Consider the following 24,499-nt stretch of genomic DNA (forward strand, 5'->3'; position numbering starts at 1 on the left):
TGTCTCCCTCGCTGGATTTCTGCTTCAGTATATTTAAAGAATTCTTTATTGTTGTCCTTGCTGTTGTGTGATTTACTTTATGTATGTTAATGTTCAATTTTGTTTTTATTTGGGCAAGTTTTACATTTGAAAGAGCTCATCCTTTCTATAATAGCTTCCTTGACACTGCTTACTCAAAAGTGTAAAATGTTGAACTATGAATTTTGCAACCCAAGCAGCATATTTGGAAATACAGATACTCATTCACACATGTGGCCATTGCAATTAATTTCAACTATACTCATAGTAAAAACTTGCAATTTTATTTTTTTCTTCTTGTTTAAACACTTCATATATTTTAAATATTTGATATATCTGTGACATTTTTCTTAAAATAAAATATTCTATTATATCTATTGAATACATTATAAACACCAGTCTCTTTATAGAATTTTGCAAAACCAAATTCTAGAAGGTGCCTTCAGTTCCTGGCATGTTCTTATAATACTAGAAGTGATACTGGTAGGCAGCTGAAATCACACCAGGGCTTTTTGTAGGTTTGCACGTGTTCAAAGGCTGGATGTGTAAACTGTTTCATTCAGTTAATGAATCAGAAAAAAGGTTAGTCAAAATCAAGCTGGAAAGAATTTGTCTAGTACTGGATATTTTCACAGCAGGTACAACAACCTAGGGATGGGATGGAATCAGTCCAAATGCCATCATCTTCCATGAGTCAAACTTCCAGACCTATTTCTGGTGTGTGTTCTTCCAATCACTTATTTAAGGTAGTGGCTTCTAGTTATCCCTAGAGAAAACCGGTCCAAAATTCTCCCAGGAAACATTGACTGCTATATTTCTATTCTATTTCTTGCATGTATAACCCACTTTCCTCTAAGGTGCCTACAGTGGCATATATGGTTCTCTTCCCCCACCTCCACATTTTATCCTCACAACAACTCTGAAAAATAACAGCTGGCTGAGTTTCACCCAGTGAATTTCTTGACTGAATGGGGATTTGAATGCAGGGTTGGGAGTACAACTCATCCCTCCAAACATGTAGTGCTTCTTCAGAAAGTAGGTAATGAAATGCTAGCTACCACTTTCTTACATCAACACCTATCTTCCATTCGCATGGGTGGGTTGGCAACAGCCATCAAAAAAAACAGTCCGGTGTCATTTCCCCTTTTGTTAATGCCAAATAACCAACACATGTCGTGTGATTGGGGCCTTGCAACTTTCCCTTCTCTCACTCCACAAGGAGATAACCTGTCAATTTTGTAGTAGCAGATAATATTGGGACGTGAACAGATGTGGGGCTTCTGGTTGCAATGACAGATGTGGCCATAGTGTCCAAGCTTCGGCTTTGTGGAAGCATGGCTACTTAGCATGCTTCCTCCTTACAGCACATATACTCTGGACGGCTGTCCTTAAAAATACTCCTGTATTACTGGTATATCAAAAATCTGTGGAGTGGCTACTCAACTAGCCATTTTGCTTGTGGGTTATTACACTGCCCCTCTGTGCATGTGGCCTTCTGCTTCCTGTAAAATGCAGTCTTGTGCCCTCATGTGACAAGTTAACATGGAGGGTTTTCACCATCAAGGAGGAGATCTGTTCAAGAATTCACCACATTTTAAAATGACCCAAAGTTGATTGCAAGTGCTAGGTGGGCTTACAGATTATCCCCATGACACTGAGGACCACATTTCACAGAAACTAAGCTTGTGTGAGGGGAGGATGCTAAAGAAGACAGGCGGTCGAAAGATGCAGCTACTGGCCTCAGCTGCTGCCCCTGGCTGAGCAAAGGTGCTTCCATTGACAAAACTCCCTTCAACCAAGATGGGCAGCTGTAACCTACATGGCCAGAGAGGCTCACTGGAGGAACAGCTTGCTTGAGAAGCCCCATTCATAAGAAGGAACAGGCAAAAAGGAAGTGCCTCCTGAGCTTTCCCCACAATCAGATGAAGTGCAGTGCAGGGGCAGAATGACAGAGGGATTATGAGTGATTGGCAACTCTGTTGCCTAACTTGTGGGGCAACCAGTTGGCATGGTCAAAGGGAGTAAAAGGTGCCACACTTAACATTAAAAGGGTTTTTTCCACTTAAAAGGCTTCTTCAAAGTCATTTTCATGAGAATTGCTGAAATTGTTGGATGCATTTCTGTCATCTATCTATTATCTATCTACAGTTGCTACGCCAACCTAACTTTCAGGTGCAAGGAGGTTCATTTTGCACATGTGAGAAATACCATAGCAAAATACTGTTTGTTGCTGGAAATAAAGGCCCAGAGGCTGACAGGGGTCTGGATGACAAAGACAGAAACAATGGTGACTACTAAATTTTTAAGGTTTAGCTTATCCAATAGAGAACAATGTTCTCAGTGAGCCTAACCCTCATCCAAATTAACACATTTTTGTGGGACTCTTGCATTTTTCAAGGTTCCTTGTTTACAAGGTGCACTATTTCCGTAATTCACATTCAACCAATCTTCTAAAAAACCAGTAGTAGAATAGTGCAAATATTGCAATATTTTCCTCATGTATCCATACATCCGATACAAACCATGCTGCCTTGGATTTAGGCTGTGCCTTCCACTGATGGAAGGTTGTGTCTGCTGAATTTTCAGGAATTTCCCACCCTCCATTCCACAACACTGTGCTGGGTAAAATTTTCAGGGGCTTAGAGGCACTGCTGTGGAAAGACAGCAGCAAGGAAGTCTACTTCCACTTCTACTAGCAAGTTAAACAACTGAATTTGAATCCAACACCCTTAAAATAAGAATCATATATACTTTATGAGGCTAGTTGTTGGTTAGCACTAGGTCTGGCATGTGCTTCTGCAACAATTAGGAAGCTTGCATGCAAAACAAACAAAATAAAAAACCCAAAATACCAGCTCTGTCGAGAGGTGTCAGTACAACTAATTTTGTAGCTTAGGCAGAATCAGACTATATCAAATGTTCCACTCTGACGGGCTGTATATTTTTGCAGTCAGATTCCAAACAAATTATCCACTGGCTCTTAGGCCCCTGTCAGAAGCTTCACACTCCCTTAAAGCCCTGAAACAAGCCCTTAAACCCTCTCACCTGATCCTCCTTTCTGGGATGAGTGTGCCCCATGAGTGTGTAAGATGGCTTGCTCAATCCTCTCACTAGTCATTTCTCACATCAAGGAGGCATCCCTCCAGCATGTGACTGATGCAGAGATGAAGTGCTAGCCCTGCACCCAGGCCTAAAACCTGAGCCAGAAGCAGCATTCCCAAAGCCACTGTGTAGTTGCCACTAGCCCTCAATAACATGAAGAGTCTTCTCTGACCCAAATGCAAGTAGGAAAGTTCCAGCACGGGGGCCCTGTTCCAGCCCACAGCACAGGGCAGGGTCACACCACTTTCTTGGCGTGATTCAGACACACTTCTGGTTCAACAGTAGGCAGCATTCAGAACTAGCACCGCTGTCGTCCTTTCTTCTGCTGTGGGTTGATCAGAATGTCTTTCTGCTCAGCGCTCTTCACACCTTCCTGCATCTGACATGCACAAAAAGCGTGGCCGGGGACAGAGATGTGCCATCCTTGGAGAGCAGGTGGATATGGCGGTAGCCTGAGGAGCAGAAAGTGGCAGAAGAAAACTAGTTGCAGAGGGGGAGGAGGGCACATGCCTCCCACCCACTGACCAGCACATGCCTTCTGTTATCTAACTTGGCTCCTTTCACCGTCAACACTGCTTCAACACAAAGCCACCTCTCTGCTGGAGGAAGTTAGGCAGTAACAAGAGCGGAAGGGATTCCGAAGTGGCACAGTAAACATTCACCTGGCACATATGACTCAGCTCCACTGCTCAAGTCAGCTGGAGCTAATCACTTTGCGGGCACATTCCTGCAAACAGCCTCTCTACCAGGTGCCCTCCAGAAGGTTTGGACTACAGCTCTCATCTCACCCAATTGTCAAGACAGCTGGGAGTTGTAGTGCAAGACACCTGGATGATACCAGATTGGTGCAGGCTGATCTGCAGGGCCTATGGAGAAATCGTCATGATAGGCATGACCAGTTTTCTCTGCGACGCACCTGGACTGCACTAAGAGTTAAAGGGAGGGAGGGAGGGAGGGAGAAAAAGTGCTGCTGGCCAAGGCAAGATCAAGCACAGCATGGGAGGAAGAAGCAGGGCACAGAGAGCGATGGCCCAGCACCAGGAAAGGACAGGCTACAGTGCAGGGCTCGACCCTCCACCTGGGAGTCCAGCTCTAACCATGCCGCTGAAATCCATATAGAGTGGGTTTTCAGAAGTGGGAGAAAAATCACAGACAGAATTAGACCATGTACATTTTCCCTTAAAAAGCCCACACAGCTGAAAGTCAAACCAAAGCCTAGCTGAATTGGCTGTGCACAAAACGCACTTGGGATTGGGCTCTGAGATTCTAGAGGAGCCACAGGAAGCCTCCGAGCTGCAGCTTTCCCATGGGAAAGTTGTGAGTCAGCTATCCCTCACCATACCTGGTCACACAGATGAATGGAAGGTGGGGGGACCATGTTTGTAAGCCAACAAGGAGTGTTGTCCTGTGCTCCACATGCTTATCTGAAGCCGATTCAGTCTACAGGGTGCGAACAGTCCCTCACTCTCAGTCACCCAGCCAGCAGGTCACACCGAAGCTCCCCTGATCCTGGAAGAGAAACACTCACCTTCCCTAAGGCTTGGCAGTGGCAGTGTGAACTGTCCCACAAAATCATTGGAAGAAGTCGTGTCATAATCCTCAACTACAAAGCGCACCAGGGCCAGCTCTGGCACCTCCACCTGGAATGTCAGTGTCTCATTCCAACATGGATTGAATCCTGCGGCAAGGGAAACCCATGAAGTAGAAATTTAAGGTAAACTACCATGGAAGGACCTCACTCATTGCTCTGCAACAAGATTTCAAAATAATACACCAGTCATGTGGACTGGAAACTTGCTTTCTTTAAAAGAAGTTTTAAAATGTGGAGGCACTCAAGTCTACGTTTTGTCCTCTTCACCAGACACATTCTTTTAAATAACTTTCTAAGTCTCAGAAAAGATGCTGTATTTGATGAAACTAAACAAAGCTGCCTTTTGGATTCTATGACATCTATCGGTACAAAGTCCTACAGCCAAATGTGTCGCCTTACCCTTAGCCAGTTCATCAGTCTTCTACTGGTTGATGTAAGTTAGCTTTGAAGACAGGGACTGGAATTCAGGTCCCCTGCAGATATTTTAGACTACATCTTCCATATACCCTTGGCCATGCAGGTCATGAATGCATGGGAGCTGAAGTCTCAAAGCATCTGGAAAGCACCAGACTGCCTAGCTCTGCTGTAAGACCTTCCCCATTCCAGCACTGTTTCCTCCATTGGGAAGCTCTGCCTCACCATTGTTTAACTGGTACGCAGTTTGCTTCTTGCAGCAGTCCACCGAAACTCCATGGATCTCAACACGCACAAAAGGATCCACAATGGAAGAATTCTTCTCTTTGTTCAGTTTTGGCAGCTGCTGGGCTGTGATCACCTGGGAGTGGGAGACAAGGCATGTGGAGCAGTGATATTTACTGTGTTTTCAAGGAGGAGCCATGCTGCCTCCGGGGCCCCTCACCAAGGCCCTTCCTGCCTATGCAGGGGCCACAGGCACTGACTCAGCCGCAGGCCGTTCATTGTCCAACCCTCAGTCAGTCCTCAGGCGGGCAAATTCCAACAGGATCACCTTGTCTGTGGATTAGAAGGGGCCTTTTTCTCATCACTTAGAGAGTGCTCTGCTCCATTTGGCACTGCACCATTTCCATACTGATTTGTAAAAGTAAAATCAAATAATCTATATTGCAATCATGTGTTGTAAATGTAACTGGGAAGTGAGTACATATTTCCATATGTGGTGGGAGTGTGAATACATAAGTAAGTTTTGGAAAACAGTTTTAAAGAAATTAGTAAAATATCGTATTTAAATATTGAAATAGACCCTGGATGTGCATTATTGTCATCATTTGGCAGAAAACAAGGTCTGTATTTGTTGGTCCTGGTGGAGGGTAGCACGGTTGTTTTGTATTGTTTCAATTAATTCATAATAATTTTATTTGTATTGTTTTATATTTGTGTAGATTGAGAATTTTTTTTTATTCTGTGTGTTTTGCATCAATTTTCAAAAGTAAAATTTAGTGGGGGAAAGCACTGCACAATCTCCCAGGCTTCATCCATATTCCCCCTTCCCACCCCCATCTGTGCTTTCAATTGCCTCTCCACAAGACACACATGCAGCTAGCTGATCACATTACACTTTTCCTCTGGGGTTACTCCCCCACCAAACCTAGAAAGCCCTCACTGAGAGTGAGCAGCAGCTGCTGCAGAGAGACAGGATTCATGAGTATTAAGTGGAGAGCAGCAAGTTTCATTTCTGCATGATCCCTCAACTTTTAAAAACTAGTGAGAAACTGAAAAAGAGCATGCAGTTAAAATTGGCTGAACATTTCAAAATACTATTCCAAACTCAAAATTAACCTGCAAACTAAGCTATAGTCAGAGTTTAGGGTGGTCATTTGCAAGAGAGAGAAAAAAGGACTGATCTCCTGCTTCTTTAACAGTCATGTAGAAGAGGAAGGTCAGTGGGTGTGTAAGTTGTTAGTCAAGCTACATCTGCAGAAATCTCCTCCTTTGCACAACTACTAAAACAGCAAGAATGCTGTTTTCTTTCTCACCTGACTGCACGATCAGAGCCATCCTGTGTTAAGGGAAAATTACAATTCTGCACCCAAGTGATCCAAGTTCTTTGCCAAGAAAAATGCCGAATGATTTAAAATGACACATGTAAAATGATCTAAAATTATTTAAAACAGGTTTCCAGAGGTTTTCTTTGTGTATTGTTATCTCACATAATCTATTCTACCAGAGACAAAGACCCTGACAAGTACCAGTCCCAAACTCTGTAAAACTTATTCAACACCTTTCCAGTTCCTAAGATTTCAGCTGGCATTTCTTGCATACTTCCAAGCATAGCTTTGCAGCCTTGAGGATTAGAAACTTAATGTTAGAAAAAGCTGAAGTGTGTACTACTATTTCTGGGCCACATCTGCTGACCTAAGGCCATGAAAAACCAGCCCAGATAACAATTGTGCAATGGTGCTTCTGGTGCTATCTGAGCCATTTCACATTTTCATGCACTTAAATAGTAATAAGGAAACAAGTAGAAAAAGTTGGTCAGCCTTTTACAGACAAGCACTGCATTTACCTTGATGGTGAGGACAACTGAGTGCTGGTCAGTCCTGCAACCCAGACCCTCAGGATCAAAGGTGCTCTGGCTACTGCGCAGAAAAGCAGGTTTCAGCACGTACCCACAACGGCCATTCACCAAAAAGCGCCCTTCGTTCAAGTCCATCTCTACACCGGGGGTCTGGAAATTCAGGGCCACTAGAAAGGGGGCACAAAAAGGGCTTTTGATTGTTGATTTTGGTCATGCGCATCTGGAATATTTGCAAATTCAGAAGAGGCTGGAGGAGCAAAGGGAAAGGGAGCAACCACGGCCAATATGCTGTGGCTGCGGGTCAGGTAGCCAGTATGCTACCACTGTAAGAACACTTAGGCAAACCCAGATAAATTACTCTGCAAACAAATTTTAATTTAAATCATGCAGATCTTAGATAGCTTGTATAACTTTCTTCTTAAAATATGTTGCCCTTACTTCTTAGGTTAGGAAGCATTTTTACCACTTATTATTAAAGAATTTTCTAAAACATTTTGACTTTTCCCCTGCCCCCAAAAGAAGCAAAGGAAATAAACAATGCAAATATATGCAAACACTTGCATGTGAGACATTACTAAAAGATAGGTTGCTTACCTGCAACTAGGCATGTGTGAGAAATTTCTTTTAGAGGTTGGAATCCATCAGATTCCCTGGTCTTATTTCCCTGGATGCCAGCCTGCTTTGTCACAGCTTTAAATCCAAGTTCCAACAGGTGTGCTGTGCTTGCCAGGAAATGAGCCCTCTGTGGCCACTGCACAAGCAGTATCCCATTTCCACAAAGGTGATTTGCAGCCTTTGTTTGCTCTGCATGTGATGTGAAAGACTTCCTCTCAGTTTGGCTTGCTTTCTGAGATAGGGCCGAGCACAAGAGGCCCCATGCAAGTGCAGAGCCCATATGCATGATGCATAGAGACCATGAAGGAAGCTGCGTAAACCTACGACCTTGTGCATAGGCATGCAAGAGCCTGGATCAAAGGCACCTGCTTGTTTAGTTAAATACCTTAAGCAGGCTCATGTTTCTTCTGGTGCCATAAAAACTTAGAATTCATCTCCTGGGCAATCCAAATTTTGAATTAAGAAAATTGCTGTACCTTGTATACATTATGCAAACATTCACAATTGTTCTGCTGTTTTGCAAAATTTAGGCTATTTTTACTCTTCATGGGAGAGAGAAAGTTATTGAAGTCCTGCCCCGGCATCACCAAAATGTTGCTGAGGGCTAGCTGAAGAAATGCAGGCATCGTTTCCAGAGGTTTTGGCGAAAGGGACAGAAGCAAGGCAGGGTGTTCTAGAGTCAGAGAGCTTGGCTACACTCCCCTTTCAGACTTTTATGGCAACAAACATCCCAGTAGGAATTGCCCAAAGTCAAGTTTATGCCCCAAAGGACCAGAATCTTTCCATTTTCAATATGAAAACTAAGCTTCTTTGAAAGCTAGTTTCTATGCCCACTGCCACATTCTGTGGGTTTTTTCCCTAAGCACTTAGAATACTGTTTAGAAGTTATAACCTGTATATCTACTTTGCATGCATTTTATTCTTTCCTGATAATACACATTCTTATTTATTTTTATTTATTTATTTATTAAAACATTTTTATGCCGCCCCATTCGCTGAAGCCTCGGAGCGGCTTACAACAATAAATTAAAATAACATTTTAAAATATATACATTAAAATACAAATATATAATATAAAACATACAATATAAAACAAGCCGCCCTGGCCAAATAAAATTCAATAATATTAACATTTAAAATACTGCTTAAATAAAAAGGTCTTCGCCTGGCGCCGAAAAACAAATAATGACGGCGCCAGGCGGACCTCTCTTGAAGGTCATTGATCTGCAGAGGTTTCAGGATCCTTCTCTTCTGCTTCTGAACTTTTGAAGCATGACTGGCAAGGGTTCATGATTTATATCCTGCAGTTACCCATGAAGTCTACAAAAGTTAACCCCTCCTTTTCCCCCTTACCAAGTTGGCAGCCAGCATTCCACATTTCCTGAGGGTTGTAGTTAGAGGAGTTCAACTTGAGTCCCAGTGGGTAGATGCGGCTAAGGTGCTGAGCGTTGTATTGGACAAAAAGGTTTCCTGGAGGACAGAAAGGATGACTGCAGCCGCAGACCAAACCAAAGGAAAAGATGCAGCTGACAGTGCTGCTGACCTCAGTCCACCTCAGCAAGTGGAACCTTATGCCCACACTCAACTGGAACACACTTTACAACACGTTTTAGGACTAGTTTAGTGACATTTCCAGTAAATCTATTCCATCAGGTAAGAGGTTACAAAGAGGTTACTTTGTATCTTGGCTCAGGACTGCATTGGCCCTATAAGAAATGCAGTTTGATGTGGCCAAAATTGTAGCAGAAGAGTTTGAAAGTGTTTTCCACCAAGAAATAGCAGCTAATTAACAAAATCTGCCAAAATCAAAGCACAGAAGCTTGCTCAAATTTGCATTTCAAAATGGTGGTCATGTGCTATTCTGTAGGTACTTTTAATTCTTCCTTAAACTTTTATTTTTTAGTTTTGTAATACCCCAGTGACTACTTACTTAATTTTAAAGTATGCAAAATATTCTAAGGAATATGCAAGCCTATAAGCCTAGTATTGTGCTTCCTATACACAGTTATCTATACTAAAAGAAAATATGTGTCCATTTTTCATCTGCAAAATGCCAAGAACCTTAACCTCTGAATTTTGGCATGCGTACAAAAGAGAATGCACTTCATTTTTAAAATATGTTAATTACTTTTCATTCCTGTAAATGTGTCCATATGTTTGAAGCCTGCAGTTACTTCTTCAGTCACTGGGTGGCAAATTCCCATAAACATTACACAATCTTGCATTTGATAGTATCTGATGCCAGGGGAGGTTGTTAGGCCAAGGGGCAGCAACATATGGCTTATCCCGTATAATGCATTTGATTTTATTGATTGTGAGCCATCCTGAGATGCCATGCATAAGGGATGGCATATAACAGTTTTGAATGAATGAATGAATGAAATTTCTCCCTGCACCCAACCTGGGGCAATCCCTCTCAGGGGAATCCTGTGGAGAGACCCTCCCTCAACGGCTTATGGTGTACAATGGGGCAGGGCCCATCTCTAGGGAACCCATCGGATATTGCTTCCATCAGACAGGGTAAGCCCAGTCTGGCAGTGATGTACATTTCCTTGAGAACTTCGTTGTATCAACAAAGGGCTACTCCAACCTGTGGAGAAAACCTGTGCCATTGAAAAGCACTCTCTCCGCACAATTCTTTAGTCCACTGTGGATCCACCATCTTGCCCCCTTTGAGCTAGTTTGCTAGTCAAGATATCATGCGGCTGAAGGCAAAGTATATTATGTCCACAGCATTCCTGGATACATTGATGGTAATCAACAGCAAAGCTTCCTCTCCTCATACTCCAAGGCACCAGACTGAGACAGCCCAGAGAAGCCCTCTAAGTGTTCTGCATCACAGGAAAAGTGCAGAGGTCACCTCCGTACTCCTCCTGCCACGCACTGGATGCCCATAGTTCTCCAAGTTCAAAGTACTACAAGCCGCCTCATGGAATTCCACCTTGAAATAATGAAAACGCTTTCAGGCAAAACTGTGCCAATAAATCCATTCACAAAAACCTTTCATACTCCAGTCTCCAACCACTGTCACATTCCACAGATTTGTCAGCTACCAAATTCACAGAGCCACGGAAGAGTATGGCTGAAAGAGATCAGGAAGGCCCAGCTCTAAGTAGGACTCCAAGTTAAAACATCCCTCTCAGAGGGCTGTCCAGTTGCATCTTGAATGCCTCTCATGTAGGAGAGTTCATGATCAACCTAAGTAATTGTTTCCATTGTTGTACTGCTCTAACAGTCAGGGAAATTTTCCTAATGTCCTGCCAAAATCTGGCTTCCTGTAACTTGAACCTGTTATTCCATGTCCTGCACTCTGGGAGGACTGAGAAGAGATCCTGGCCTTCCTCCCTGTGACATATTTTCAAGTACTGGAAGAATGCAATCATATCTTTGCTCAGTTCTCTCTTCTCTGTGCTAAACATACCCAGCTTTCAATCTCTCCTCACAGGGCTTTGTTTCCAGACCTTGGATCATCCTTGTTTGGTTTGGAAGTGATATTTCTATTAATGCAGCCCAAGGTGGCATTTGCCTTTTTTGTAGTCACATCACATTGTTTGTTGACTCATATTCAGCTTGTGATCTTCAGCATGTCCAAGATCCTTTTCACTTGCAATATTGTTGAGCAAGGTTTCCTCCATCTTGCAATTATACATTTGCTTTCTTTTTCCAAGGTGCAAAACTTGGCATTTGTTCCTATTGAATCTCATTCTGTTGCTTTTAGCCTATGGCGACAGCCTATCAAAATCCCTTTGAATTTTGTTTCTGTCTTCCAGAGTATTAGCTATTCCGCCTTTTTTAAAATAAGCATTCCCTGCACCTCCTCATTAAAATCATTAATACAAATTTGAAACCCAGTGCTGAACCCTGTGGCATCCTACTCTCCCCAATTTGAGAATTTGCCATTGAAAAGCACTCTCTCTGCACAATCCTCTGGCCCACTGTGGACCCATCTGATTGTTGTTCCTTCTAGCCCACTCTTAGCTAGTTGGCTAATCAGGATATCATGGGGCACTTTGTCAAAAGCTTTGTTGAATATATTATGTCCACAGCATTCCCACAGTCTACCAGTGAAGTTACCCAAACACAAAAAAAATTAAAGAGAGAGAGAAACCAGATTAGTCTGTTCCCAACAAATTCCTGTGGGCTTCTAGTAATCACTGCATTATCTTCAAAGATTCTGAAAACTGACTTTATGATCTGTTTCAGAACTTTCCCAGAGACTGTCAGAATGACTGCTCTGTAGTTCCCAGGGTCCTCCTTTTTCCCTTTCTGAAGATAGGGACACCATCAGTCCTTCTTCAGTATTCTGGCACTTCACCTGTTCCTATGAGTTCTTCAGGATAGTAGACAATGGTTCTAAAAGATTTCTGCTCTTGGATGCAGTTCATCAGTTCCTGAAGATCTGAACTCATCCAAAACATTCTTCCAAAGTTATCTCTTGACCTAATAACCTCAAGCTGCAATCCTGCCCCTTCAGCTTGTACTTTGTCTTTTCCAGGAAAGTTATAGACCCTCTTTTGGGAGAAGGCCAGGCCAAACTAGGAATTGAGCATTCCTGCTCTTTTTTGTCATCTGTTATCTGCCCTCCTCATTAAGAAGTTGAACTGCCATTTCTCTGTCTTTTACTAAGGACATCTCTGAAGAAGGCTTTTTTGGTTGCTTTTCACATCCTTTCATTCTCAGCTTTAGTCTTCCAGATGCCATCCCTGCAATTCAGTGCTACCTGCCTGTAATTCTTCCTTTGTAGCCTGGCCTTCCTACCACTTCCTGTAAGCATTCTTGTTTTCAGATCATTTCTAAGCCATTTTGGGGCCACATTGGCTGCTTTTATTCTCTTGTACCTCTTTTTCTTGTTGGGAAGGTTTGTAATTGTTGCTTTAGAATTTCTTTTTTTAATGCACTCTTTTCTTATTAGACTCACTTTACTTTACCTTACCTTACCTTACCTTACCTTACCAGTGTTCTGAGGTTCTTAAAATTGGCTGCCTTCACATCCAGGGTACAGAAAGATCAGAAGGAAAGGATACCTGTCAGTAAGGTTTTTATGAGCTTAGGCAACTCCTCCCAGTCAAATCTCTAATCTCCTTCCTCCAGGGAGACAGCATACCTGGTCAATTCATGGGTCTCTCTTGTGACATACATAGGCTTCTTGCCCACACAACTATCACTTTTCTTGTTATTACAGGCCTTGGTATCACAGTCTCTGCTTGACTGTCCTTCAGCCTCTTGCTGTTGCCTGGGGTGCCCTAAAGTCTCATTCTCAAGTGTCTGAAAGTGGTTCTTTGCTTCCACAGCCGTGTCTTCTAGTACTTCCCCTTCTGTGGTCACCATTTCCTAGGGAGCTTCCTCTACATCGTTTTCACTTCTCTCAGGATTTTCCTCTTCTGTCTCAGTTTGTTGTTACTCTTCAAGCTCTCGCCCTTCACTTTGCTATTGCAGTCCTACATCTCCAACCAAAAACTCTTCATCCTCTCTTGTTCCCTTGGAGATGGACACTTGCCTCTCTTGTATTTTCTTTTTCTTCCAATGGAACAAGCCATTTACACTTGCTGCACATGTAGCCCACGTTGAACTCAGGCAGGAAAACCAGTGTTGCACAGATCTGCCACATCACCACCACTGGAGAGTATTTTCCATACACAGTCTCTACTCCAATTCTGTTTCTACTTTACTGATTTTATTGGAACGGCCTGTATTTTGTCCTGACTTCCCTGAAGGTTAAGAGCAAAGTCCCACTGGTATGTAACTGTATGTTACAAAAAGTGAAAATAATAACTAAAAAGAGACCTCCCCTGCTGAGCTCTGCTGCCAAACTCCTGTTGGTTCTCCCAGTTTGCTGGCTCCAATTGCTCTCTCTGCATGGCCCCCAGACCAGCTGGGGCAACTTCTCTGCTCAGCTAGGAGTCAGAAAACGGAAATTGAACAAAATAAGCCATGTTGTTTGCATCCACAGGGCAACAATACTGAACATGTTGTTCCACAGTTTCAGCTAATCCATGTTGTGCTGTGAATACAGGCAAAATTTTAGGGAGAAAATCACTCAGATTCGCCATGAGCTTGACTCTGCTATTGAATCAGATTTCACGGGGGAGTTGCCATCAACGCCATCGAGTCCACAATTGATGGATGAATTTCAGTTGTTGCGGCCTGATGATGTGGACAAGGTGCTTGGACAAGTACACCCTGCCACTTGCTTACTAGACCCATGCCCATCTTGGCTACTTAAGAAAGCCAAGGACGGAATTGGGACCTGGATCCTGGAGGTGGTCAATGCCTCTTTAAGAGACGGCCGGGTACCTGCCCCTTTAAAGGAGGCAGTAGTCCGGCCAGTCCTAAAGAAGGCATCCCTGGATCCAGAGGTGGCCGCCAATTATAGACCGGTGGCCAACATCCCATTCCTGGGCAAGGTACTAGAGCGGGTGGTGGTGGGACAACTCCAAGCACTCTTGCATGAAACTGATTATCTGGACCCATTTCAGTCCGGCTTCAGACCCGGGTATGGCTCTGAATCTGTCTTGGTCGCCCTGTATGATGACCTGTGCAGGGAGAGAGACAGGGGGAGTGCGTCCCTCTTAGTTCTCCTGGACCTCTCGGCGGCTTTCGATACCATCGACCATGGTATCCTTCTGAATAGGCTAACGGGATTGGGAGTTGCAGGCACCGTGTGGCGGTGGTTCCGCTCCTATCTCAATGGCCGATTTCAGAAGGTGGTGCTGGGGGACTATGGCTCTGCACCATGGCAGCTATGCCATGGAGTTCTGCAGGGGACCATTTTGTCCCCTTTGCTATTTAACATCTACATGAAACTGCTGGGAGAGGTCATCAGGAGGTGTGGGTTGCGGAATCATCAGTACGCTGATGATACCCAGCTCTACCTCTCGTTTTCCACCAATCCAGGTGAGGCAGTGGCTGTGCTGAACCGGTGCCTGGCTGAGGTAATGGGCTGGATGAGGGCCAATAAACTGAAGCTCAATCCAGACAAGACGGAGGTCCTGTTGGTGGGTGGCTCGGGCCTCAGGATGGGGGACATGGGCCTTGTCCTAAATGGGGTTGCGCTCCCTCTGAGGGACAGGGTTTGCAGCTTAGGAGTGCTCCTCGACCCTGAGCTGTCTCTGGAAGCCCAGGTGACGGCGGTAGCGAGGAGCGTCTTCCTTCAGCTTCGGCTGATCCATCAGCTGCGTCCCTTCCTAGAGAATGACTGCCTGGCGACAGTGACACACATGCTGGTAACTTCCCGATTAGATTTCTGTAACGCTCTCTATGTGGGGCTACCCTTGCAGATGGTCCAGATACTTCAATTGGTGCAGAATAGAGCTGCCAGGTTGCTGACGGGGACTGGGCGTTGTTCTCATATAACCTCAGTTCTCCGTCAGCTTCACTGACTCCCGATTGAAGTCCAGGCCCGATTCAAGGTGTTGGTTATGACCTATAAAGCCCTAAATGGCTTGGGACCTGGATACCTAAAGGAACACTTGCTTCCATATATGCCCTCCCACCCCTTGAGGTCAGCAGCAGATGCCCTTCTCCGGGAACCCTCTGTGAATGACATCAGGAGGGTGAGTACCTGGAGGAGGGCTTTCTCTGCGGTGGCGCCCCATCTATGGAATGCACTCCCCAGAGAGGTCCGCCTGGCGCCGTCGTTATTTGTTTTTCGGCGCAAGGCTAAGGCCTTTTTATTTAAAATTTATTTTAATTGTTAATTTATTTATTTAACTAGGTTTTTAAAAAAAAAAATTTAGCCGAGAATGCACTGAGGTTTTATTGCACTGGGGTTTTATTGTATTGGGGTTTTATTGTATTGTTATTTATTAATGTTTTGTGAGCCGCCCCGAGGATTTATTGTGATGGACCGGCATAGAAATGTTTTAAATAAATAAATAAATAAATAAATAAAATGGCTCAGCTTTTCCAAACACTTTTGGTAGCTGCCAGGTCAGTGGATGTGACAATGGTTTGACAGTCATTTCCTAGAAGGTAAATGGGTGAGACTAAAGAAAAGTAACTAGCTTAAGAATCTATACACAAAGCAGAGGTGGAACACCCATACAGAAGAGCAGCCCTTCACAGTATGCCAGTTAAAAATAAACATCAACAATCTTAAGAAATACAAATCGGGAAGAGTAGGGAGCCTTGTAGACACCAAAAAGAAGTGCCCATGGGCACAATCCTGGAGACCGTAGCTATAAACACACCCACATAATCCTTGCCACATGCTCCTCTCTTCCTTTATTTGTTTGTCTGATGTTCCACCTTCAACCACAGAGTTGTCTCTAGTTCATCGGGTCCCAGGGAATCACTGCTGAGGAAACACACCAGCTCACTAAAGAAGGCCCTGACGCTCTCCAAAAGCCCAACCTTACCTGATTCTTTGATCAACTTCCTGGCTTTCCTTTCACTGAAAGATGACATTTCAGCAGCCTTCTGGTAGTTCAGGGCATACAAGAGGCTTTGGAATGGGACAGCCTGGCAGTATACAACCACATCAGAGAGTTCACGTGAAAAATGCACAGCATCCCTAACCTGTGGAAGGGAAATTGTTAGTTGTGTCCACTTAAGATTCTGTGCTTGGTCTTACAGACATATTATCCCAAGCTTATAAAAAGATACTTGCCTCCTAGCCTACAGAGACTAACAATAGCCTCTGGGCAATCAGGAAGAGAAACCTTAATTAAATACATTGGATTAGGCCACGTCTAGCCTTCAAGCTCTACTGCCCTCAGTTTCCTGGCAACAGATGCATCACAGCTCACCTTTGTCAAAGAAATGTGTACATCTTGCTGTTTACTTTTGGAAAGAGAAATCCACATTCCATGAAAACAGCACAGAATTGTTGCCATGAATCCAACCCACGTCTACAAATAGTTATACTGTTCAGGATCCTAACCAGTGATGCCCTCTTCCACAATATTTGTTTCTATTTCCACTCCCTCTTGGTTTTCCATTATCCACAACAGCCACTCAACATCCCATGGCCACTGAACAGGCTCAGTCCTCAATGAGTCTGTCTGGGTCTCCCACCCCCATCACTTAGGCCTCTCTCCCTCCAAAGATTTGCTGTGCTTCTGTGACCCCTGAGCACAATAAATCCTTCTTTTTGCTTCTGAGTCATCCTGATTTGGCTGCATTGCTGCAGCATTCAGCCACCTGTTATTAAAGGGAGAGTAATAATCTATCCTAGAAGGTTTTTCCAGGATTCTCTTGCTCATCCTCTCAGGAGCAGTGATCGAAACTCTGCTGTGTCCTCACCTTCTCATCTTCTTTCTCCTGCATTTCTTCTTCATGACTGGAGATGCGGCTCACTTGGTCGGGATCACTATTGTCCTCTTGCAGCTTCTTTCCCTTCACTAGTATCTTCCACTTTAACTGCTGTGAGGTTTGGGAAGGGGAAATCAAGTAGCTTAGTCCTCTAGTAAAGTTTCCCATTAGAAATTCAATCAGCTGAGGGACCAGGACTGACTGCAGAAGGTAGTGAGTTTGGGGATTTGCTACCTAAAACTGACAGAAGACTTGCCACCCCAACAGTCTTCCTGCCATTTTACTTGCTAAATACAAAACTGAACCACAGTTACAGAGACAGAGAGACTCGCTGGGTTCAAGAAGGAAGCTAGATAAACAGATGAAAGGAATCTTGCAACACTTTAATTGCTGCACTGAATGAAGCCCATTAGGCTTTAGTTCCATGGACCTTCCAGAGCACCATCATTGCCCAAATGCAAACATGGCGTTGGTGTAAAATTAAAAAGCTGACTCATTGTTTACTTAAAGCAAGCTGCTAGCCCTTAATGCTATGAAAGGTGGCTCTTCTTTCCTTCAGTTTCCTCCTCAATCTCTTTCCCAAACTGACATTATAGAATTATATCTCACCTAACACACAGCTGCCCCTCAGTGGATAGTATTACCTCTGGTGATGGGAGTGGCTTGGCCATGTTTCCATCCAGTGGCTGGGTCAACAGCATGTCACCTAAAATAGTCTTCATGTGGCGGGCCATTGTGGATTGTTGCTCTGGACCACAATGGTTTTCCAATGAGAGAATCACAGGATAGCAGGATTGCTAAGGACAAAGAAGTGGGGTCAGATACACAGCCACCTCAAAGAGGTACCAAGCATCCCTCTCTGTTTCCACTTTATCTGTAAAGATCTTCTGGACAGTCAATGTGTAGCACCACCATCTGTAGTTTTAAAAGCTGTATAAAATGCAAAAATCAACAGGAACCACTTTTTGCACTCTGGGGTCTAAGTGCTAGAAAACCACAGCTACTGATTTTTTCCTGTTACACAGCAATTGAAGAAATGGCGTACCATTACTGTGGTGTGAACTGTGAGATATACGTGATGGACATACTTGCCACCTTAGGCAGATACATCTTATACATTGGAAGAGGTGGTGCTGGGCTCACATCTGAATAAATCTGTTACTTTTAAGGTGCACCTAGTCTTTGTTTTTAATGTAGGAGACATTAAAAAAGAAAGTAAGAAGAGCCCCTCTCAGTCAGACCTGCAGCCTCCTTGGCCCAGCATCCTATTTCCCACAGGATACCACTGGGAAGTCCAAAAGGACATAAGACATTGCCTTATACTGAAGGAGTTGCTTGGTTTGTCTAGCCCAATGTTGTCCAAACTGACTGGTGGTAACTTTCCAGAGTTTTATGCCGGAATTCTTCCAGCCCAATGTGGAGATGCAGGGACTGACCTTGGGACCGTTGACTCTGCATCCAAGCCACAGTTCCTCCCCTGCAATAGCAGCCTCCCACTGTTCTTCCCCAGCAACCATGATGCAGGTTAATGTTACTACTCCTCTGGATTTTAATAAATGTGTGATTTCAGTATGATTTCAATGTGTTTTCAATGTGGCTATTTTTTCAATGGTATGGTGAAAGATGAATACTATGGTTCCTATCACTAATCATGATTTTAAAGAGGAACAATATTTAATTTTAATTTTAATTTAATAAAACATTTTTATCCTGTCTTTCACTATACGTCTCAAGACGGCTTACAGTATATAAAATCAGCTATGATAAAAATACAATTCATAATACAATAATAATAAATCAATTATAATAAAGACAATCAATAATAACAGAATACCATCAAATTAATCCAATAATAAGCAAAAAAGAATGAATCAAACATAAGAAAATAAATAAAAATAACTAAAATAATTAAATTAAAATAAAATAAAATAGCAGTGGCAACCATTATCCTAAACCATCTCTTCCTCTTTCTTAAATCTCACTGACAAGCTGCAGAACACACACGGATGCCCCTATTATTCCAGGTTCCCTGTGTTTTCACTTATTTCCTAAGTGGCAGGAGGCCTTGAAAGGAATTCCTTATGCTCAAGGCTTCTGATAATGCGGTAATCTCCATCAGTGAACACAACAGAATTGAAGCAATTACAAAGCTACTGGACGCATTAAATACAAAGGAATTCGCACAAGAGGACTGACAATGTAAATCTGCCCCAGGACTTCCTGCCAAGTCAGGAAAGTGATAAATGAATATAAGGATAGAACATACATAGGCGGATCAAATGAGAGATAAACCTGCAGGCAGGCAGAGGTGCTCATACAGTGACAACAGCTGCAGCACTTCAACTGCCCTAACCCTAACCTGTTAGCCAACTTCAAGGTCTCTAACTAACTTGTGGTCTCTCTTCCAGGACAAACTGAAGTCACTACATCCCCTATCCAGGCAGTTAGTATGGTGAAAATTCTAGTAGTCAGAAATGGTTTTGCGATGGAAGAGTTTCTCTACAAGTCAGATCAGAGCAAGCCTAGGCAAATCATGAGATTACTACATACCTCCTTCCCCTCTCCTGCACCAGCACAGCCACAAGGAGAGAAGGATCTGGTTCTGTTTCAGATTAACAGCAGTTTAGCAAAGCTTCCAAACCCAAACCATAGTTAATCTTAACCGTGATTAATGGAAACATGCCAGCTTCAGAAACCACAGTTTAGGGTTCAGATCATATGCTAAACAGCCATTAATCTGGAAAGGAGGCAGATATTTCTGAAATTTTCTTCACAGCAGTACCAGAGGAAGGGTGGGGGCCGGTGTGAGCCCAAGGTGAACACTCATCACACAAAATTATGTTTTAGCTACATCTAACCATGCATAATTGTAAGCAGTTGTGCTCTCATTTCAAAGGCAAGGATTAGAGGGTCTCCTGAGTGTCCCTCTGAAAAAGGCTTGTGGGGTGCTCATACAAGAGAAAAATAAATCAATGTTTGCATCTCACATTGTGTGAAAATTGAACTAAAGCCCTACTCAGCCATTCAAAAGGACGCATGAAGCACAAACTCTGTTGAGCCAAACGTGCTGGCCTTGCCCCAAGCATCCCCCATTTGCTGTCCATGCCACCCTTTATGCATTGGACACAAAAAAAGTTATAATTAATTTGCTTGTAGGGGAAAAAAAACTTTCAGAGAAATGTCTATGCCTGAGGTTTCAAAGAGGGAAGTTTTACCTGCAAGGGATGTTGGGATGTGTGGTTTAGCCTACCTTGAATGCATAGTCCCTGATGCTTTCAATGGCATCCCTGAAGAGAATCTTGGAGGTGAAGGTGTGGCCATGGTAGATGATCGGTTCCCCATCAGACCCCTCCCAGCAGTCAAGCTCCACACATCGGCACCCTTTGATCAATGCCCTGTCAAAGAGAGAGGTAGGGCTCTGAAGCCAAAGGAAAGCAGCTACACCCCCAGCCACACAGGAGATCATGCCATAATTTCTGCTAACCAAAGAAGAGTCGTCTTGGATCAAACCAAGGGTCAAGCTAGTCCACCATTTCATTCACACACTGGCCAACCAGCTGCCCATGGGAAACCCACAAATAAAAGCACCCTCCTGCCCCAGTTCTCCAGCTACTGGCAGCATATAGCCATTTCGAAAAATAGCCACTGTCAGTGTCCAGTCCCCTTCTAAAATGATCCAAATTGGTGGCTATCACTATATCTTGCTTAAGTATGTGCCATCGATCCTAAATCTCCTACTAATCAGTTTCACTGGATGACTATGAAGGAGAAGACCTCTCCCATCACTTTTACCACACCATGCATAATTTGGGGCATTTCTATCAGGTCTCCTTTCTTCTGAGCTACACAACCGCAGATGTTGTAACATTTCTTTATTGGGGAATTGTCCAAGACACTTGATAATTTTAGTTGCCCTTTTCTGCACTCTTCCCAACTTTACCATTTTTTAGGTAGAGTGACCAGAACTGTGCAGTTTTCTAGCTGAGATTACCTGCAGATTTGTATGAGGGCAAATGATACTGACAGTTTCATTTTTCTATTATTTTCCTAAGTATTCCTAAAATTGAGTATTTTTCACAGCAATCCATATTTTGCACTGTCTGTCTGTCACAACTTCCCAATCTCCTTCTTGGTTAGTCTCCACTAACTCAGATCCCACCAGCATATACAGCAGGACCCCCAAATCTGCAGGGAGACGTTCCCAGCCCTGCAATGGGTGCATGGAACTGCAGATAATAGCCAGCACTATATGTACTGTATACCTGTACATATGCTTTTCTTTTTCACACTCTCACAGATAGATTCTTTCCTACCATATATCCTAGCAACCTTGGCATATGATTCTTTCTTTTCCCTATTAAACTGAGAATGTTCACTTAAAGAAAGTACAACTTCTCTTCGGCACTTTATGACTTCTTTCAGACTAAGGTCAGTTGTGGTTAAATGAAAGTGCACTAACTAATCCAGGAGATTCCTGGATGTATATGCATAGGAATTTGTCATCCCATCATATATCACTTTACACTTGCTTATGCTGAACTTTATTTGCCACCTTGATCACTATTCTGCTTGTTAGACAGATTACTTTGCAGTCTCTCTTTATGTTAACCACCATATATAATTGGGTATCATCAGCACACCTGCCCCCCTCACTGTTTACTACTAATTCCAGATAATTTATACACAAGTTCCTGCCTTGGGGGAATTTACCATTTATGTCCACTCTTTCCTTTCCATTCCTTAACTAGTTACTGATCTAAGTGAAGCTCTCTTCTTATCCCATAACTAAGTTTGCTCTGGAGACTTCAGTGAATGATTTTGTCAAAAACCTTGTTTCCAAATTCATTCAACTTTCCTTTGTTATCCTTTGGTACTCTTTTAATTCCCATCATCCAGCTGTCCAACCGCTTCTGTACTTTAGTTTTCTGCTTCCAACATATTTAAAAAGTTCTTTATTGTTGGCCTTGATGTTAGCAATATGCTCTGAAAAAATGCTTTTTGCATCTCTTCTTCTCAGCTCTAACTCTCTTTGTTCAAATATGTGTTCTCCTTATTTGAGTAAGACTTTCACTTTCTGAAAAAACTCTTTGTTCTAACATCTTCCTTGACACTGCTCATTAATCATGCTGCTTTGCAGTCCACCCATCCAGCAACTTCCCAAGATCAGCTAGAATCTTTACCCATCTTTACCAGTTCTCACAACAGTAATCTGCACCTGATAATTCCTTGACTTCCATCAGCAATACCTGCTCTCTCTTAGCCTGTTTAGTGGGAGCCACGGTCCTCTGGTTTGGCACGAAGCCTTCTTACCGGATATAAGCCTCCGTGCTACTTTCCCCCTGGATCTGATTGTCAGTCAGGTAGGTGTTGTGGGAGGAAGAGATGAAGTAATGGCACAGTGGCTGGCTCATGTCTTGGTAGATCCTGGTATGGGCTGGGTTGAGGATGTTTCCGGCTGAGGACAGCAGGTACATCATGAAACCATCCGCCATCATAAGGTTGTGCTGCCTGGCTGTGGGATGAGGAGACTGTTAGAAAAGGAGTTTTTCGCTTCCACCCATCAAGCATGCTGGGTAACTTTCCTCTCATATCTGAGTGTCCCTCTGATCACCAGTCGCTGGGGACCAGGAACAGGTGGTTGGCCACTGCGAAGAGAATGCTGGGCTAGATGAACCTTGGTCTGGAACATCACACCTGTCCTTGGGTTCTTGTATTTCATAAGACAGTAAGACCAGGACAAAAACGTGAGTTCTGGAAAGCATGTGGAACAGCCAACAAAAGCAGTCCCCCTGCCTCTTATTCTTGCCCTCTCTCCTAGAATGTGATATGTGACAAAACATGTAATGTCATGTCACTGTACTTTCTATCTGACTGTCCCTACTCTACTATGTTAGCTGCCTCTTGCGTTTTGAATAGTCAGTCCTTGACTGGGGTGTATGGGAGGGTGCATGTCAGCAAGATTTTCCATCTAATCCAAACCAAGATAGCAGTGATTGTTGGACTGCTTCCTCCTCCAACAACCCCTACAGCCAGAGTTCAAACAACACAGAAAACCATCGCAACCACTCACTGGGGTTGAATATTCAAAACAGTGGTCAGCACACACCATAAATATGCAAACCCAGTCAATTTGTGTCATAGATTAATGGCTGCACGCAGGTGATAGCTTTCCAGAGATGATAGGCTTGCGTTCTTATGTATGTAGCATCATCTATATACATGGCACTGTATGAAAAACTGTTCTGACAGATTCCCTATATGAAAGAACCTACAATCTAAAATTAAAAAACAAAGAAGACTTCTGAAGAACTTTGGAAAATAAATGCAACCCAGTGGTTAGCCTTATTTGCTTGCAAGAACTCCACTTCCCATACCTCACCAGAGCTTTATATAGTTACCAAGCTGCCCTTTCTAGATCAAGTGTGAAATTGTACTACTGCACAAAAGAAGTAGCTCTGGTAGTTACTTCTGCACAACCTGTGAGAATTTCCTGTTGGATTACAGCCCAGATCTTACATTCCAAGGATGTCACCACCCCAAGCTTTCTGTTCTTTCAATGCACCAACATCACAGTTTTGCTAGGCTGGCAGATTCACCATAACCAAGACATGGTGAGTGGGGACTGCAGATTCATACCTTTCTCATTTAGTTCATAGGTCTGGATGATGTCATGGGCCTCCTGCAAGCTTGCTTCCTCACCCTGGTCATGCAGGAATTCCTGCAGTTCCTCAACTGACAGCACACAGTCGTTGCCTGAGTAAAGGCAGAAGATGTCCTCCAGCTCTGGCCGGGCCATTAGCCGTGAGCAGAACTCCTCAATCTCATATTCCTCCAAGCGATCATTGTTTGATCGGTCACACTCCTGGCAAAAAAAAGAGGGAGGAGTGAGCAAATTGCCACAGGTGGCTGGATGACGGGCAACAGGACGCAGCAGCAAAGAAGCTTAGGCAGCCGTCAAGGCAGAGAAAAGCAAGACTGCAGGCTTTTTCTTTTCTTTTAACATAGTCTTCTTTACTCTTCTTGCAACAGATCAGTTAACCCTAGGTGAAAGAGAAATATAATAGGTGATGCTGGTTGTTTTCTTGCTTTGCTTTGATTTGCTTTCTCTGATGGTGCTTCTATTTCACCCTGGATGAATTTGGATGATAGACCAAACCACACTGAATCACAGAATAGTAGAGTTGGAAGAGGCCAACACCCCTGCATCAGGTCCAACCCCCTGCTCAGTGCAGGACTCTCAGGTAAACCATCTCTCTCACATGGCTGTCCAGTTGCATTTTCAATGACTCTAGTGTGGGAGAGCCCAAGGTAATTGGTTCCATTGTCATATTTCTTTAATAGTCAGGAAATTTTTCCTGGTATCTAGCTCGAATTTGGTTTCCTGTAACTTGAGCCTGTTACTCTTTGTGCTACACTCTGGGTTGATC

General features: G+C 43.5%; 1 protein-coding gene across 5 annotated transcripts in view; it reads right to left on the minus strand.

The window, feature by feature from the left end:
• Nucleotides 1-283: 283 nt before the first annotated feature.
• PLCD3 (phospholipase C delta 3) overlaps nt 284-24,499 on the minus strand; it is a 47,700-nt gene continuing 23,484 nt past the window's right edge. For 3 of the 5 annotated variants that reach the window (XM_044447031.1, XM_044447033.1, XM_044447034.1), the window contains 11 exons: nt 23,709-23,934; nt 22,383-22,584; nt 20,323-20,467; nt 17,717-17,869; nt 17,064-17,183; nt 16,178-16,337; nt 9,174-9,290; nt 7,194-7,372; nt 5,351-5,486; nt 4,649-4,798; nt 284-3,572 (listed from right to left, as the gene is read on the minus strand). In XM_044447031.1, coding sequence (XP_044302966.1) covers nt 3,484-3,572; nt 4,649-4,798; nt 5,351-5,486; nt 7,194-7,372; nt 9,174-9,290; nt 16,178-16,337; nt 17,064-17,183; nt 17,717-17,869; nt 20,323-20,467; nt 22,383-22,584; nt 23,709-23,934 — 1,677 coding nt within the window. In that variant the 3' untranslated portion in view covers nt 284-3,483. Of the gene's footprint in view, nt 3,573-4,648; nt 4,799-5,350; nt 5,487-7,193; nt 7,373-9,173; nt 9,291-16,177; nt 16,377-17,063; nt 17,184-17,716; nt 17,870-20,322; nt 20,468-22,382; nt 22,585-23,708; nt 23,935-24,499 lie in introns of all 5 variants that reach the window. The other 2 variants (XM_044447035.1, XM_044447032.1) reach the window with 2 other exon arrangements.

Source organism: Varanus komodoensis, unplaced genomic scaffold (genome assembly GCF_004798865.1).
Source record: "Varanus komodoensis strain SLA01 unplaced genomic scaffold, ASM479886v1 scaffold50, whole genome shotgun sequence".
Lineage (NCBI taxonomy): Eukaryota > Metazoa > Chordata > Lepidosauria > Squamata > Varanidae > Varanus > Varanus komodoensis.